Raw genomic sequence first — 19,056 nt, forward strand, 5'->3', positions numbered from 1 at the left:
GCTGAAGCACACCATATTGAAGCAAAAGCTTTTTAAAGCCATGCAAGCTCTCTCCTTCTTTCCCCTCTGCCATGAGAAATGCATGTCCCAGAGAGCTGCTCCTTTAGCCTGGGTCCTAGAATGGGAAGCACGGAGAAGAGAGCCAGAGCAATTGACCTGCAGCCACCTTCAGAACTGTTTACTGTACAAAACCACTGAAATTTGGGGCTCGTTTGTTACTGTAAGAAGGTCAACAAACTACAAAGACAACTCTTGTTTTTAAATTCTCAAAAGTGTGTATTTTAGAAATATCTGGGGAGTGAATCTTTAATGACATTCTTAATCCTAAGTATATTCAACTTGAATTCAAGCAATTGAGAACTGTACCATTTGTGATATCTAAATATCAGGGTTCCATGACCAGTTAATGAAGGAAGAGAACTTACATTAATTGATCACTTACTATTAATATGCTACACATGATATTTCACTTAATCCTTGTAACAACCCTGTAGAATAAGTTATAATACTCACTTAAAAGGTAAGTATTTTCACCCCCCTAATAAGAAGAGATAGTTATATGTAAACAATGAATCATGGAACACCAAATCAAAAACTAATAATGTAATGTATGGTGATTAACATAACATAATAAAATTAAAAAAAAAAACTAATGATGACTAACATAACATAATAAATAAAATTTAAAAAAAAGAGATAGAGAAGGCTCAGGAAATTAAGTGATTTGAAATTAAGTCTACTCTGGAACCATTAGCACCATGAGCCTTCCAGTTCAGGTGGGTCTGTCTCCAAACCCATTCACTTCCCATCACAGCCTCGCTACCATTATACTATGTCTTATTCTCCACGATCCACCCCCCCCCCCCCAGCCCTCAAGCACCTAGCACAATGCCTGGCATGTTATAAGTGTTCAAAAAAAAACAACTTCTGAACTAAACTGCAAAGAAAACCACCCAAAAAACAAAAATACCCCAATTTCTACTATACAGTGTACACCAAAATAGTTAAAATATATAAATTTTCAAACTATAGACAATTTAACAGAAAACAGTATTAAATATCTGTCATACATCTGAACAGAGATGGAATTTATAAACTTAGAGGCAGCTGAAGAAATCAGAGTGACAGACCAATAGATATAAATAAATAAATGAAATTTCTGTATGTCAAGTACCATCCTTCCCTCAGAGGACCAAAATTAAACAGTAAACTACACGCCCCAGAAGAAGATTGCAGTAAATCACAATTAATGTACTGATTATGTAAAGCATTTGTACAAAACAATTTTTTTAAAATAGGAAGATTTGAATCATTACATAGGCAAAGAATATGAAATAAGTAGGAAACAAGGAAATACAAAATTGAATAAACATTTAAGAGATAATCCTCTAAGTATCAATAATATACAAAAATACCAATTTTTCAACAATTCAATGGAAAATTTATCTTTGAGTAAGACTCAGAGTCGGGAAGATAAAATACGTATCTTTAAGCATTGCTGATATGAGTATTAGTTAGTGCAACTCTTTTAGAAAGTAACTGAAGGGGGAAGCCTGGGTGGCTCAGTCATTAAGTACCTGCCTTCAGTTTCAGGTCATGATCCCAGGGTCCTAGGATCGAGCCCCGCATCGGGCTCCCTGCTCAGTGGAAGCCTGCTTTTCTCTCTCCCACTTCCCTTGCTTGTGTTACCACTTAGCTTTTGCTTACATCTTAAAAAATATACTGGAAAGGAACTATTCTTTTTTGCTAGGAAACTGATAAACATGTATCAATGGAACCAGTAATAATTCAATTTTCCTTATTCATCAACACAAGCTCAGAAAATATTCAAATTAATAAAAATATTATTTCAGTACCAAGGGGCTCTTTTCTAAATTCCAAGTCTGATACTACTCCTAAAATAAATAAGAAAAATATAAAAGTATTACCTTATTGATATCATCTGCTGTAAATCCACTTTGTTCTAAGAGTTCTCTGATTGCTTCTATACATTTATTAAAAAGTGGAGAACAGAGAAGTTCAAATCTTGCTCTGTATAACACACACACACACACACACACACACACACACACACACACACAGAAGAAAAGACATAGAGAAAAGGCTCAGTACAATTAAGACAATTTTTCTTGTGAAGAGCAATACCAAAACCTAATGTGACAGTTCTCTTAAAAATAGGTTTATGATCAGAACAAGACATTTAACACCCAACAGTGTAACACCATGGGGGGCAGGGGACATCTAAGTTATTCACCTATAAATATATGAAGACATTCAACATCAAATTCAGAAGATTCTTACCCATGGCTTACTTATAAGCTTTCAAAAAACCTAAAAATAAATACACAGTGTATGGCATTCCCAACAAAGCCACAGATTCAAATCAAACCATCATTTGGAAGCTTTTGCTATTTTTATATGTTAGAAGTTTAAAAAATTATTATTTTTTCTTTATAATCTGAGTCTATGCGGTACATAAGTTTAGTTCTCTTGCTCTGAGAAGCTTGAATGCTAGCATATAATTTTAAGAAAGATCTATGTTTATGAAAAATGTACTCCCTAATTTCTACTAAACTGAAATGCAGATGCCTGATTTTTAAATTTATTTGTGCTATCTATATATACCTAATAGTTGAAATCTTTGTAATAAAGGCAAAATTTCCTTCATGAAAAATTACAAATTCTATTTCATTCCTAATAACTAAGCAATAATACACAAGCATATACTGGTACTTGGACAAACTCAGCACTAAATTAGGAATTCTAGAAACAGAAAAAATACACAACACTCTGCCCCCAACCTTTCAATCTTTTGGATTATAGTTTGAAATCTCTCTTTGAAGAGCTGGTGCAGTGCTAATAGAATTTTCTGTGAGCCACCAGACTACTGAGCACTTGAACTGTGGCTAGTGCTACTGAGGAATTGAATTTTTTATGTTATTTATTTCTAATTAATTATAATTTAATAGCTACAGGTGGCTAGTGGCTATTGTACTGGGCACGCAGAGCTAGAGTCTTCAGGAAAGCCCAGGGAAATAAGGAAGCTAAACTACAAGGACCAAATGAAGAGTGAATTTAACCAAATATAGTGAGTAGAATCCTAAAAATAATACTGTAATTCCGGAAATTTTTACTATGTTTCCAAGTCACCTGTTGGTTGTTGGGAGGTTTAAATAGTGAACCACTGGTAGCTATTATTACTGTTAATAATACGCAAGGCAAAATGAGAGGGCAATGTCTTCCCTTTGGATTCTTTGGGTACACGTGTAATCACCTGTAACCAACGTTTTGGATTATGCGAAAGATAAGGGAATTTAAAACAATTTTATGCACATTAAACCTGTGTTTACTAAATAAACACTATCAAAATTTAAAATGTTGACAATGGATGACAGAGGCAACAAAACCAAGACACATATGAAACTAAGGTAGAATGTGATAGAGTATGAACTCTGGAGTCAAACTTGTGGGGTTGGAAACCCTGTCCATCGCTAAGATTACACATACTTACCGTGTAGCCCTGGGCAAGAATGAAACTTCTCTGTTTCAGCTTCCTCATGTGTAAAATAAGGAAAACAACACTACTTACCTCATTGGGTTGTTATGGGGATTTGATGAGTTAATACAGATTACCACTTAGATTACAGCCAGCCACGCTGTGTTAACTATTTAGTTAGAGTAAGTACCACTAACTTAACCAACAACAAGCCTTTCTTTCAAAGATCTAGGATGCCTTTTTCACACACTGCTCTCTGTAGCTGTCAATAACAGGGCAAGCAATCACAATTGATGTCAGTACTCTGGGAGCAGTTACTTAGTCTGACAAGAACTGGACCTCACAATAAAGACAGGAAAGCTCTCCTTGTACTGACGGTTAATAAATCTCAAAAGAACAAACAAAAAGCCCTAAGTGAGAACCTAAAAATATGAATGTATTTGGACTTTTGTAAGTTTCCTGAATTTCAGTTTTACCTGGACACGTTGCAGTCAAAATCTTGACCTTCATATAGTGAGTCGAGGAAACAATTGGCGCTTCCCAAGGTTGACAAAGAATGCTTTGCGATGTCAGCACTGCTCATCAACTTCATCATGGCTCGGGCGTTCCCTCTCACGTCATGTCTGAAGGATCTAAATCAAGAATATAGTCTTTGGAGCTTAATAATTCCTAGGCCATTTAGAATTTATAAAAACTCAAATCTGGATAATGCCTACTCGGATAATAAATCTCATATATTAATATCAGATTTTAGTAACGAGCTCCAAACCCTCCAAACTTTCTGAAGAAATTCTTTGCAATTACAAGGGTCTCCTCAAGAAAAATGAGTAACGAATATTTTTGATACTTGGCATTGCTAAATTCTGTGACCGTAATAACAGACTGTCCTTTAAGAAAGTAGAGTAGCTGCCATCTTTCTGCAGATGCAACAAATGGAGGGTGAAGGAGATCTACGTGACCAGGTCATGTCTCCTCTCTCTCCCTTTATAAATGTAGCACAATCATGGTTTAATGGTATAAAATGATCTGTCCAGCACTAAAAAACAAAACTAAAAGGGCTTTTTTTTTTTTTTTTTAAGATTTTATTTACCTATTTAACACAGAGAGACAGATAAAGAGCACAAGCAGGGGGAGTGGAAGAGAGAGAAGCAGGCTTCCCACCAAGCAGGTAGCCTGACTTGGGGCTCGATCCCAGGTCCCTGCGACCATGACCTGAACTGAAGGCAGATGCTTAACTGACTGAGCCACCCAGGCACCCTGGAAAAGGGCTTCTTTAAAGAAATCTGACACACACAAAATATGCAAAATCACAATTTCTCTATCTCCAAGACGAGTTAATTGTTAAAATTGCTTGGCTCTGTTTCTAAACATATCTAATAACTGGAATTGGTAGTCAAATTAACAATGTCTTATCCTTGAGTTGAAGCACCTTCATAACAAAAAACAGTACAGGTCTTTATGAAACACGTGAGAACTTACTTCTTTTTCAAGACTTTTTTTACCCAGTCGGTTTAATCAAACTGATGAAAATACTGTTTTGGCAAAAAAAAAAAAAAAAATTTTTTTTTAAGAGTGGCAATGTTCAAAATCTAACCTTTATCTATGTGACTCATGATTTTGAATAGAATAATTACACCTAGCAACAAAACTGAAATACTCCTTGTGATAGCAGATTAGTAACTGTATAAACACTCCGAAGACACTAATTCACTAGGATGTGACTTATAATGTAATGTAATCTTTATCACATCTAAACTTTTAAAATTTGTTTAGAAGGTAGTGAGCCCTCAGTGCCTGTATCCTCCTTTATCTAGACGTAACAGCAGCTCCTGAGGAATTAAGAATTCGAACTTGAGACCCAAGTTTACACAGTTCAATGTCTGGTGGGCCCTCACGCTAAGTGAAAAATCTGAGCACACTGCGCTGCGCAGCTTAGCCTGTTTCCGTGCAAATGCTCGTGGAGGACATTGTAACTCTAGACATGAAAACGTCCAATGCACTGGAAAATAAAAACAAAAAACATGTCCTTTTTCAAAGCAGAGCAATTTGAAATAGGAAAAAAACCAAAAAACGAAAAAACAAACCCTGAAGAGAAACTTCAATCGAAACATCAAGTCCATTAGTACTCACCTCTGAAACTCTGAAGCTAGATACTCTGCTAATGTCTCTGTGAAATGTGTACCTCCGATGTTATCATCAGTGGTTGTCGAAAGAACACGATATATTCCACTGTTCACTTCCATGACGCTGACAGATAAGGATGTTCCTCCAAGTTTAAACACCAAGATATTGCTTAAAAGAAAAATAACATGAATAAGTTATAAGGGAATCACACTATTTTAAAGGTAGGTTGGACATTAGAAGTAACTTAGTTTAACCCCTAATCATAATAAGGAATCTGAAAATCTCACACGAGTCAACTTAGTTGTCCATGGTCATCACTTAGTGCTGAATTAAGCCTAGAACCCAGATCTTCTGATTCGCAAAGTTTGTTTTTACTTAGTTGTACTGGTAAAATCGGATTTTTCTGAGTAAGCAGAGTTCAAGACACTAACTTTTCTTTTTTAATTCCAGTATAATTAACATACAGTGCAAGACACTAAGCTTTCCAAGTAGATTGTGATTATAACGAATCATAAGAGAATTAAACATAGAAATTTTACGTGCTAATATTAACAAAGTACTACAATAACACATTCTATAAAAATCAAACATATGCAAAACTAGAAGCTAATTTCTGATTTCTACATTTATCTAGTTCACCTAAAACTGATTTCCGACTGATTTAAACATATTAGTTTTTTTTAAGCTGTGAGATATGAACAAGGGAAACTAGGGGAAATTAACACATCTGTATTAATCTCCCTAAAAGTGCCTGTGTCAGCTCTATTAAGACAAGTTTTGACAACTAAATTAGGAGTATGTCTTACTATTTCATTATCAAAAGATGTCTTAAATCCTATGCTGGACTTTCCCCCATCTCCTGCCAAGAAAAATGTATATAAAAGTACTATTTCTTTTTTTTTTTTTTTTTAAGATTTTATTTATTTATTTGAGAGAGAGAGAATGAGAGAGAGCACATGAGAGGGGGGAGGGTCAGGGGGAGAAGCAGACTCCCTGCTGAGCAGGGAGCCCGATGTGGGACTCAATCCAGGGACTCCAGGATCATGACCTGAGCCGAAGGCAGTCGCTTAACCAACTGAGCCACCCAGGCGCCCCAAGTACTATTTCTAAACATGTTTAATAGTTGGAATTGATAGAAAAATTAACAGTGCCCTAGCCTGAGCTAGAATTTGGTCAGGCTTGTAAATTTCAAATCTTCCTCCAAGAAAGAAAGGTAACATGAGTGATAAGAGAAGGGCAGGGAAGCTCAATCTTCCCTCTCCTTGTGTCCTTTCTCTGCTCTCCCAGGATGTCTTTTTCATCTATTTGAAAATCTCCAGGTGAGTTTCAGCATCTTTTTATTCATAAAGGCCTTATATAACAATCCCTACTGATATAAGTGTGGTAATCTACAATGTTTTCTGCACCGAAAACCTTAAAGCTACAAATATGGTTTTTACCTTTTTCCAGTGGGGCAGTCTTGTCCAATTCCATAAGCCAGAAGAGCTGCAGATGGTTCATGGATTAACCGCAAAACATTAAACCCAGCAGCTCTGGCTGCTTCCCTGTGGACGATTTGCTTTCAATGAATTTACTATCACAACATGTTCAAGTATTTTCTTGACAAAGAAAATAACGTGTGCATATACTAAGTAAGGAAAAGGAAAGCTCTCAAAAATGCCCGTGCTTATAAACTTTAGAAAGATATTAAAACAAACTTATAATACATTTTGGGACTTTCCGGTTTCTTTAACTCAGGGTCACAGTTTTAACATCTCACAAGTTCAAGTAAATAATGCAATTATCTGTCCCAGAAGCAACTCAGATACTTGCCAAAGTCCCATGTGAAACTCTACCCTCAAGGCAAAGGCATGCATGCTCGTGAATTACATTTGCATAATGACCCATAAAAACTAAACCCAACTTTTTGTTTAGATGTGAAGATCTAAGGTGAAGAAATTATTGCAAATATTTTCATTGCAAAAAACTGTATATTTTTATATAATTCCCACATAAACCTTGATTGCATGAAACTAAGGCAAAACAATCTATAAACATCAACTTAACCTGGTAATTAAAAACATTTCCAATCGAAACAGCTAATAAGGTACATATAATTTTATGTTCTCTTGGCATTTCATAAAAGACAGGAAACATTAATGATCATTACTAGACTTTTTTACCATACTACTTACATATGTAAATATATACATGTTTACAAATACAACTTTATTGCCGAAGGTATCTTCAAATACAATTTTACCTTTTACTACATTATAATATTATGAAATCTATATTTCCTTTAAGCAAATAAGATAAACTTACCCAAGAGCATTTTTTTGCTTTTCTCCAAAATCAAATGGAACAGTAATAACTACATCATTTGCATCTGAGCCCAATACAGAATGTGCTGTTTCTGTGTATGAAAAAATATAAATATAAATTCCAATGACAAAAAAAAATATTGTGATATTTTGCAGTTTATTAATTTGTGCCAGTGATCTTCGCACTGTAAAGATTTTCCAGTTTACCTGATTGCCCACCCCACTCATTTTCTTCTCTGGCTCTCTTAAATCATGCAGAACTTTTTGTGGTTTTGGAAGTTTGTGGACATGGAACTAGGTACTTTCCAAAAAGCCTGGCTCTTAGGCTTCAAAACTTCAACTACCTTCCAAACTAGACTGGTTCCATTAAGAATGAGCTTCTAATGCATCAATGTGAAGACAAGAAGCATGTTAGTTCAGGCACATTAAAAGGCTGCCTTCCATCCCACCAATTCATTAACATAATTCCAGAACTGAAGTAAGCCTTATAGATAATCTACTCCAGAATTTCCCAAACTGTTCCACAGCATGCCACTCAGCTTCGAGCCTTCATCGGAAGTGGTGATAAGCCAGACCTGCTTAATCTGCCTAAATAACTGTTCAAAGAGCACTGCTAATCTTGAGCAGAGAGATAAAATATTCACTCTTCATCAAACTTATTTGGCCACTTCAATTTGAGAAGCTGTGAAAATGCTAACCTGGCCCAACTCATTAACATTACTTCTAAGGAAACCAAAGTCGGGAAGGAAGTCAGTTAAGGTCACACGGCCGGGTAGCGGCCCAGTCAGGTCTAGTATTAGGTCTCCTTCATCTGCTTGATCACCCTGCTTCTCTCCAGATCAAGAAACACCTCTTTTTTTTTTTTAAAGATTTTATTTATTTATTTATTTATTTATTTATTTATTTATTTATTTGAGAGAGAAACAGCATGAGAGGGGAGAGGATCAGGGGGAGAAGCAGGCTCCCCACTGAGCCAGGAGCCCGATGTGGGACTCGATCCCAGGATTCCAGGATCATGACCTGAGCCGAAGGCAGTCGCTTAACCAACTGAGCCACCCAGGCACCCTCACCTCTTTCTTTCTTTTTTTTTTTTTTTTAAAGATTTTATTTATTTATTTGAGAGAGAGAGAATGAGAGAGAGAGAGCACATGAGAGGGGGGAGGGTCAGAGGGAGAAGCAGGCTCCCTGCCGAGCAGGGAGCCCGATGCGGGACTCGATCCAGGGACTCCAGGATCATGACCTGAGCCGAAAGCAGTCGCTTAACCAACTGAGCCACCCAGGCGCCCTCTTTCTTTCTTTTAAGGTCAACTTTTAAAAGATCTTTTGCTCAATACCTTTCATCTTACTAAATATCAGTCTGGCAACATCTTCTGGGTTAACAAACTTTGTTCCTTCTCCAGTATCTACTTCGTATCGTAACTTTCCATTTTTTTCAATGACCTATAAAGGAAATTTTAAGTGTGTTAAATGAGGAATAATTTTAATAAAAATACAAAGTTTCAAAATAATAGAATATGTTATGACCTTGGCAATTACTTTTTGTAATGAAGAGGTAATAATAGAATCATACTCACTAAACATTTACTTTCCGTGATGTATTTCTGAGCCTGTGGATCATCAGAGCTGTCCATAAAAATAAAGATAGTTAAATATTAAAATCAGTATTGTTGATGTGTAATAAAGAAGACTATATTTTTCAATACCACTAAACAAATGTAAAAATACAATTATTAAGTTGCTTAATATTAATAAATCATGATATAGAGAATAGAATTAAATGGATACAGTATTTACAATGGTTATAGTGATTCTATTAAAGTGTTAATCTTCACATTTGAAAAGTAAATAGCTCTTATTTGTTCTGATCTTGCTATTAAGAGATGCCATACATCTGGGGGGTAATTTTTCCTAGTATCAGTGATTTTATGTCATGTTCTCTCTCATCTATGATCTTGAAGACCCAATCACTGAGATGAAAAGGGCAAAAAAAAAAAGATTCCAAAGTAAGGGCAAACCAGAATACCTAACACCATCTTTGTTTCTTGGCTTCTGAACATGAACCAACACCCGAAGTCAAAAAAAACTGAGAAGTACGTATGTTATATATGGAAAGGTGCAATATACTGCAGATCGATGGATCTATAATGTCCTATATCAAAGTAGTAAATAAATGTGTATGGCAATGAAAAAATTAACAATGGGTGTAATGTTGCTCAAAATACCAATTTGCACAGACTACAAAATGTTCTTATCTATTATTACCTCAATCTTCACAACTGCTAAGTGGGGTTAATTTGGCAGGTTATTATTTTAGAGATAAGGGGTTCATAGAGAATCAATGATTTATAAGCTAACAAGGGGCAGGGTCAGTACCCAGTCTTCTCTAGCAGGGTAGTGTTTTTTGCATTTTACCAGCTGCCTCCCAGTAAGAAGGTAAACGACTAAAGTACTTCTGCCCCTTTGAGCAGTGATAGGAGTCTTTGATCCTTGGCTTAATTTCATCTAGAAATTAAAGTAAACCCTTCCGGTCAACTCTTCTTCCAAGGTGAAATAGCTATTCCATTCAGAGATCAGTTTTAATAAGAGGAGTTGAAAATTAATAGTGACTATCTGCTGCAGTTACTGAACATCTGAGGACCCTAACCTGTGTAAATAAGAGGAAGACAAAAGGGGTTTAAGATGAACTAAGGCGGCTCAGAAATCTGTCTAGAACACTTGAGGATTCCTCATACTTCCTTCTCCATTACCTAATAATTGATAGGCAAACAGGTAAGGAGCTTGCCCAAAGTCACATGGTTAATTCATGGCAGAATGGATTGGAATCCAGATCTTTAATACAAAGTGCAGTATTCTTTTCACCTAAGCCTTCCCCCCCCTTCCTTCCTGTCTCTAAATCCAATCTATAGACTACATCCTGCACAACTATTTTAAGAGTAAGAAAAAAGATGAAGTCTGCCCATAGTAATTTTTTTGCACCAATATAATTTCAGCATGACACTTACCAGTTGTTTTCTTCAGAACAGAATTTTAGTCAACCAGGACAATTTACCCTGTTATCTACAAACTATCTGTGAGCTATCTAAGACCAGATAATTTGCCAGGAAAGCCTGTATTAGGGAATTTAAATAACTTTTAGAAATGGAGAATTATTTCTCAACTGCCCTGCAAAGGGGCCCTTCTCATGTAAGGACAGGAAGCACACAAAGCTCTTAGGGCCATATACAGGCAGGACCCTGGAGACTAGTTAGTAAGAAAAAGCAAGCAGAGTATGGAGGTGACGACAAATGGTCATGGATATCGCCAGAAAGCAGTGGACTGACCCACAAGTACATACAAGTAAAAACTTTATTTGTTCACACCAGGATTAAATCATGTAACAGAAACACAAAGGACGGTGGGAAGTTGGCATACACAGCACCTCATTTACATCATGGTCGTTAGAAGGCAGAGTGTTAATCCCACCACTGTATCACCACCTCTACAAGCAACGCCACTTCCTCTTCCTCGTCCTTCCTTAAAGGTCTCTTGTACCGACAGCAGGCTGTGGGACCTGGCACACGGCAGCACTAACGTGCCCCAGGGTCTTCTTCCCCGTTCCTGTCACAACACAGTGCCTTCCGTGTCTGAAAGCGTTTTTACATTCATCTGTTCATTTGGCCCTCACAACATTCCTGGGAGGTAGGTAGGAGCGTTACTGGTTTCTCCCTCTGTAGGTGAGGAACCTGAGTCACAGAATGGTAAAATGACCTGCCAAAGGACGGGCAGGGACAAATGGCTGGGCCTAGAGCTTAGGCAGGATTTCTGAGCTTGTTCTCACTCACATGGCCTCCTCTTAACAATATTTCGCCCCTTTATCTGTTTATTTCATTAGGAACTTTCCCTTTAACTTTATTCTCACATTAACGTTATTTCGCCCAAAAGATTTTCGCAATACTACCTTCCGAGTTTAACTCCACTTTTGTTCTTTTAGCACTTCTCCTATCTCAAATAAATCCCTGCCTATGTACTTTGCTACCCTTAATAGAATATAGTACAGGTCTAACTCTTCTTCAAGTACTTCCCTGTTTTTCCAGAAAGTCTACGTATCTACATTAGTGTTATCCAGTTATAAATGACACAGATCCCTCCATATAAAGGCCTAAAACAATTGAGAAAATGCACATATATAGATATATATCCATTTCACTGCCTTAATATATGCTTCTTTAAAGCAAGGAACCTATGTATGGTGTGGTGCTTATTTAAGCTGAGTATATTAATAAATATTAATACCACAGAATGCTTCCTTAAAATACAATTGTTACCACTAATTCAAACATACAGTGTGTGGCTGTGACTGAAAACATTGCAATTAAAATTTTACTTTGCCTTTGTTATGCCACTTATCACAGAATTTTTTTTAGAACTGGAAGGTATTAGAAAAGTCATCTAGTACAAATCTCTCATTTTAAAGAAACTGAGGCACAAAAAGGGCGAGTCATCTGCCCGACGTAACAAACTGCGACAGGGATAGAATCCAGTTCTAACTGGAGTCCAGTGTGTTCTACCACACCAGCTGCTCTCTACATTCACCACCCGTTTATCAGAGCAGCTTGCGTGCTTGCCATCTATTCATGGTTCCAGGTATACTCCCACTGGTGTTTTGACTACTTCTCTACCTATCTATATTGCTGGCTTTTAGGTAAGCACCCAAGCCTACAAAATGTAAAACAAAATCTCCTCAAACATGCCTGCACTTGTTTTATTTATTTTTTTTTTAGCCTGTAGACTGGAGGAAAGCCTTTTAAATTCCAAGGCTCCTATTTGTATTTCCTGAAAGTACTAAGTAAACCACTTAAAAGCTTTAAGTTAGTTAGTTTAATGATGGCCAGTAATGGCATTCCTTCTAAAGTAAACGGAAAAGTATGGCTCAACACCTTCGTATCTCCTAGAGGAAGTGTGTATGTTTTGGGGGGAAAGGGGGTGTGTTTGTTGAGGGCTTTGTGCTTAAAAGGAGTTATCTACTGCAGGCCGTCTTTATCCACACCATCCTCAATCGTTCCCAAAGCTGTCCTCTTCCACCATGTGCCATTAACAAAGTGAACATCTGTCTACAGAATATGAGGAAAAAATGACTTCAGAAAGTTCCCTAGAAGGAAAGTTTTCTAAGGCTTGCCTTCTGTAACATACGAGACAGAAAAAAAAGGCTAACAGAAAAGAAAGTAGCTAAAAGCATTTGGAAAACAGATTCTAAATTGTTTCCACGTGTTGTTCAAATGACACCCAACCTAAAGATATGTAATTATGCATATAAAGGGACCCAAATGATATGGAATGCAAAGAATTTACTTACATTTAATATTTTATAAAACAGCCAATACCTCATTATATTGAAGATTATCAATATGAATCAAAACACACAACTGTGGCTCCCTGTCCGTTCTGAATTATATCCTTATAGTGATAAGACACTAAGAACTAGTAAAATGGAGAGAATGATGGTTTGACCATTGAGTGCTTACTAGCAGGTATGTCATAGACACAGCAGTGAAAACATAAGAGATAAAAGTACAAATCCGTGGATCTACCTTAGTCTAATGAGCTATATAGAGGAATTAAAAAAATGAAGATCTTACAAGAAGCAGTCAAGTTAAACTAGTGAAGATTCAAGCAATGAGGTCATCGTATACACCATAATTCTCTATCTTGTCAACTAATGTGCCTCACCCTAGCCTTACCTTGGCCAAGGTCGTATACATTAATAACTTACACGGGTACAGTGTGTAGTGCTTTCAAACTTCTAAACCCTTTCACATCTATTAGCCATTTGATCCTCACAACAACCCTGTGAGGTAGGCAGGTCAGGAGTTATCACCTAGCCCCCATTCTACAGATGAGGAAACTGGTGTAGAGGGAAACTCAACTGCCTCGCTTCAGTGGGAAAGCCACAGCTCACGAGCTCTCTGGACTCGGCTCCACCTGTTTTCTATTAGACCACTCCTCACACATCCCAGAGGTCTTTCCATTAGTGGAGAAGCTTGGGAAAAGCAACTAGCACGGATCTTCCTGCCACTCTGCGTATTAACGGTTCATCCACTCTTTTTTCCCGAAGGACCTGTAAAAGGAGCCAGGGTGCCAAAAGGCAGGTGTTGGAACTGGGCTTCTACCAGTCTAGGAAGGAGACTCTTTTGTAATCAATTCCTAACTTTTGGTATTTGAAATTAGCCTCTGAAGCAATTTTTCAAGCCCTAGCTGAAAAGCACCGGTGGCCTCTTCGACTGCTGTTGCCAAGCGTTTGACTGCGATCACAGCATCCCTGCGGAGCTCGTTGGCAGTGTCTTGCTGAGCACTGGCCTCCTCACCAATAGCAATCAGCCTGTCCAACTTTTCTTCCTCACGCTTTGAAAGTTCTCGTGCCAACCTCCTGTTTTCTGCCAACTCAGCTGCAATAGTCCTGGCCACTGACCGCCTTCTTCGCCTTGCCCACCTTGGAGGGGGCTCACTGGTCAAAGGCCTATCCCCACCAGAAACAAAAGGAACTCTGGAGGAGACGACCGGAGGCCGCTGTGTGGAGGCCACCCCAGGAGTGTTTCGGCTGGTACTGGCGCAGGGACTGGGCTCACCGGACACAGCCAGTCTGGTCATGGGGCTGCTCTGACAGGGAGCAACTGCACCTCTGAAAAGGTGGTGGGAACTGCTGTAGCTGGGGGTCCCTTGAGAGCACCCTGAAAAACAAAGCAACAATGTTGCAAAGAGGACATTCCTGCCAAGGGAATGCTTGGAGCCAGCAGCGGAGCTGAGAGACAATCACAAAATTCTGGTAGTTCCTGGAAAGCCTCTTTCCACAAGGGGCTGGGAAGATTTCAATTCCTTGATCTGGACACTTCGGCCAACTGTAATCTTACCTCCAAAACCTCCCCGGCTGCCTTCCTGAACCCGTTTCCATGTGGCCACCAACCCAATCTCTATTCACACATTCCTAAGAACCCACTAAAAATAATCCCAAAACGAGTTTGGTTCTAAAGAGTACTTCTTGGGGCGCCTGGGTGGCTCAGTTGTTAAGCGTCTGCCTTCGGCTCAGGTCATGATCCCAGGGTCGGGCTCCCTGCTTGGTGGGAAGCCTGCTTCTCCCTCTCCCACTCCCCCTGCTTGTGCTCCTGCTCTCTGCCCAAAAAAAAAAAAAAAAAAAAAACCTTAAAAAAAAAAAAGAATACGTCTTCCACATTTAAGAAGTTCTAATACCTTATATACCTAGGGTCATTGCTTTTGAAGACCTGGAGCTCTTTCTTAGCAGCAGGCTCAGAAAACAGAGGGCATGGGGCAGAAACAGAGACAATGTTGAAGAGAACACCATCCAAACACATACTGCTGTTTAGAACCAAGTGACTCTGGCACCCCAGTCCTTCACATGCTTGGGAGTTACCTGCACCCGAGGATTCATCCCAGGAGTCCTCAAGGTCACTGGTTTCTCGCATCTGGTCACTGATTCTCAGTTGACAATCCTCATCTGATTCCTTAACTGTTTTCGAGACAGGCTGATGATGTGCTGCCTGAGTCCTGTTTGCTCTGAGAATGTTGGCTCCCCCTTCCCCTGGGGTGTCAGAGACCACTAAGTTCTGATCACAGTGCTTGGCCCAAGCAGCATCCTCCATTAAGTTGTCTGGGTCAGTCACTACCTGATTTCGGAGAAGCTGATCCAACGTATCATAAAATGGACAGTGTGGTGGATCACCCATACTCGTGGCATGGGCAACATACGCCTTTAAATATAACGCCTTCAGAACTTTAAACTTGGAGCGGCACTGACGTTCGGTGCGGCGGAAGCCTTCCTGCTGCATTCGCTTAGACACAGCCTGATAGACATCTGCATTATGATGCACAGTCTGGAGGCGCTGGATATACTCTGCCTCGCCTAGTATGGAGAGAAGAGTTCGAGTCTCCTGTCTGGACCACCGGATGCCCGCACTGCTATTGGAACTGGCCATAGTGGACTGGGAAGGAAGGCTAGCTGCAGGAAGCTCCTGGGCAGCAAGGTGGAAGTCTGAAGGTGTGGGGAGGCTCTGTGTGCTCTCAGTGTACTTCCAGGAGCCAGCCGATTCTTCCCTCTCGGGGCTAATTGTTGAGAAGCCAGGTCCAAGGACCGCATTTCTGGCTGGAAGGCCACAGGGGAATGAGAGTTACAGGGAGGGTGTAAGGATAATTGTGGCAGCAAGTTAAGTGGTGCTACCTGTGAGTAGGATGCCAAGACTAAGAAAGCCCAACCATGAGAGTTCGCCCAGGATAGGTACTGGACCAAGGGCTCAAAAGGGGCTTACTGGCTCCTCCACAAAAGAGAGAGTGCTTCTGAGGCCAAGACCTGGTACAACTGTATCTGTAAAAATCACCATTGTCTTGTAAGTAGACTGAGGGGGGAATATCTGGGCCATGAGACAGCTCACTCTAGAGAAGTGTCAGCAGGACCATGGTGGAACAGCAGGTCTGAAGAGCGCTCATCCTTTAACAGCCTTGGCCTCAGCAGCTTGCTCTGGCTACATATTACCATCTGACTGCCACCACTGCACTTTATTAAAAGGTAACTTTTGGGGCCAGAAAAGTAAGCTTAAGTTGTTCCTGATAATACAAAGATTTTGTATGATATGGCAGAACACAACCATATCAACACTCTGATCATCTGCCCTAAAACAGCAACATAAAACAGGCTCCCAGGAGACAGATCTATGGCAATGTTCTGTATTTTGATTGTATCAATGTCAGTATCCTGGTTGTGATACTGTAGTTTCGCAAGATGTTACCATCCAGAGAAGGTGGTAAATCCAGTAGTATATTGGATCTCTCTGTATTATTTCTTACAACAGTATGTAAATTTACACTGATCCCAAAATAAAAAGTTTAATTGAAAAAACCTTATATTATTGGCCGCTTATAGTGAATATAGTTCAAAGCCCATCTAGAGCTCCCTGCTTTATTAGGGATCTTAAAACTTGCAAATTTTTGACACCAACTAATTTATTTTCAACATGCTCAATACTCAGTTTGTTAACACATAAATGGATAGGGGAGTATATTTATCATCATAAAAATTTAAATTCTCTCCAAAATACTATCATTTTTGACTTAGTGCATAATACCCTACGGAAAAAAAAATAAATCAAGTTCAGTTTAACTAAATACAGGTAAGGGATAATAAAAAATATATGTAAGTATAAAAGAAATAAATATTAGATTTAATCCATAACCCCCAAATCCTAAGATCAACATGGGACATTTATACTTAAATTCTCAACTGAACAAAGCAAAAAGGGAAGAACGTGGGGCTAAAGGTTAGAAGTCCTGAACTATAGTCCTATCTAGCTCACCCCAACTAACTGAGCAATTCCGTAACTTCTATGTGCCTCAATCTGCTCATCTACAAATGGGGAGGAATAAAACCTGCCCTACAAATCTTTTAGGGATTTGAGAGGATTAAATAATAGATGTGAAAGCACTTTGAAAATTTAAAAACACTGTATCAAGTATTACTACTTCAGTGAAAATGAAAACCTCTAATTATTATGGTAATCTATAATTTGAGGAGACAGAAGTCTGGAGAAGGAAGCCTCTTTAATCTTTTAATTAAAGTTACAACAGATGATTAACCTGATTCTTACTTAAAATGTTAATTAAGCTGTTTCTCTAATGATTAAATTTGTAAGCCAACTGGAAAAGTTAGTTCCCAGAAAGTGTCACAAAAGGACCTGAGGAAGAAAATCAATAGCTTCTATATAAATTATGACCAATTGCAGCAGATTTTGCAAAATTCTGCACTACAGTGCAGAAAAATCTTCAAATTCCCACAAAATCTTCAAGTTCCCTCTGTCATATAAAAAGGTGAAAAGTCCAAATTACCACTTCCAAATTAAACATTATCAAACTATATGAATGTTGGCATTTATCAATAAAAACAGACCTCTGAGCAAAAAACAAATTATCTGAGTGAATCCCATCCTTGAGAAGATACAACACTAATCATCAAAAGAAAGAGCCTACTGGGATAATCTCTGAAATGATTCAATCATAAAAAGCAACAACAACAAAAAGACCAAACTGATCTTCCTAGCTTCATTTCACATTATGCTTAGAATGTATGAACACACTTTATTTCCATATGTAAAAGTATTATTTTATTCCATACCTTCTGCCAAGGATCTGCTTTACTTTCATTACTGTATTTGAAATATTTCTTATTCTACTTTGTTTTGCTGCCAATCCAACAACCTGAAAAACAGCAGCATATTACAATGCATGTAATTTTACTTATTTCAAAATATAAAAATGAGGGGAATAGTACCTCTTCATTTTCTGTGTAAGCAACAACAGCTGGAGTAACTCTGTCACCTGCATCATTTGCAACCACATCAGCCCGGCCATCCTGGAAAAAAAATACACAACTATATTAGGTCTCTTGAGAAAAAAAAAAAAAGAAAAAAAAAAATGTATCCACACACAAACACACACACAGATATACAGTCTCGTCAGACATATGTGGGCCAGTGTTACCTTGCCATACCTGTAAGAAAACCACTTTATCAGTATTTTAAACTTGCAGATTTAATTGCCATTATTAATTTCCTAGATTTTATATAAGGTCAACAATCCACAAACTGCCTCATTTTTTCAATCTGCTCTGCATAGTCAATAATTGGATCAAACATAAAAACCTTCCTGTATACAATAATAAGACTTATTACATCACCCTTTCCAGTTTTCTTTCTTCCCTGACAAATACATCTTTCTTCCTTTTTCTAGGTATGATGAAGTAGCATTAAATCCCTTTGGTTTTTCCTTCCAAATCACTTGACATTTAAATGCAAGACTAATATCAGGGGAGTTCATTATTATTGTTCCTTCCGCCTCCCTCCTGATGAGCAGACTACAATTCCTTGTTAAGCTCTTGCATTCAAGAAAGGTCAAGTCAGTAAGAGCGTGCACCACCAACTCGCTTCACGCGCTTCGCGGGATTAACAACTCCAGTTCCAGATCTCGACCACCCGGTCCTTTCCTGGCAAACATTCAAAAACCTCCGGGTCGGGACGTTCCGGCCCACCTCCCCGCCTCCAGCGGCCCTGCCGTTCCCGGGGACCGCCCCCTCCCGGCGTCCAGCGCCCACGAGGTCCT

The 19,056-nt window shown here is 38.6% G+C and overlaps 2 protein-coding genes across 3 annotated transcripts in view; both read right to left on the minus strand.

Moving 5' to 3' along the window:
- HSPA14 (heat shock protein family A (Hsp70) member 14) overlaps positions 1-19,056 on the minus strand; it is a 37,700-nt gene that overhangs the window by 17,924 nt on the left and 720 nt on the right. The window contains exons 2-10 of the mRNA XM_021696692.1: positions 18,230-18,310; positions 18,074-18,156; positions 9,498-9,546; positions 9,258-9,363; positions 7,925-8,015; positions 7,060-7,164; positions 5,627-5,788; positions 3,973-4,128; positions 1,929-2,031 (exon numbers count right to left, since the gene is read on the minus strand). Of these exons, the coding sequence (XP_021552367.1) occupies positions 1,929-2,031; positions 3,973-4,128; positions 5,627-5,788; positions 7,060-7,164; positions 7,925-8,015; positions 9,258-9,363; positions 9,498-9,546; positions 18,074-18,156; positions 18,230-18,310 (936 nt within the window). The remainder of the gene's footprint in view (positions 1-1,928; positions 2,032-3,972; positions 4,129-5,626; positions 5,789-7,059; positions 7,165-7,924; positions 8,016-9,257; positions 9,364-9,497; positions 9,547-18,073; positions 18,157-18,229; positions 18,311-19,056) is intronic.
- LOC123324877 (zinc finger and SCAN domain containing 29) lies at positions 11,155-18,148 on the minus strand. 2 transcript variants are annotated; one of them, XM_044915540.1, is made up of 3 exons: positions 18,074-18,148; positions 15,326-16,054; positions 11,155-14,627 (listed from the first exon to the last, which is right to left on the minus strand). In XM_044915540.1, exons 2-3 carry the CDS (start codon positions 15,885-15,887, stop codon positions 14,104-14,106), a joined length of 1,086 nt encoding a protein of 361 aa, XP_044771475.1. In that variant the 5' UTR covers positions 15,888-16,054; positions 18,074-18,148; the 3' UTR covers positions 11,155-14,103. The 2 variants fall into 2 exon arrangements, with proteins under 2 accessions (XP_044771475.1, XP_044771476.1); XM_044915541.1 differs by having other exon boundaries at positions 15,326-15,814; positions 18,074-18,086.

Source organism: Neomonachus schauinslandi, chromosome 5, assembly GCF_002201575.2.
Source record: "Neomonachus schauinslandi chromosome 5, ASM220157v2, whole genome shotgun sequence".
NCBI lineage: Eukaryota > Metazoa > Chordata > Mammalia > Carnivora > Phocidae > Neomonachus > Neomonachus schauinslandi.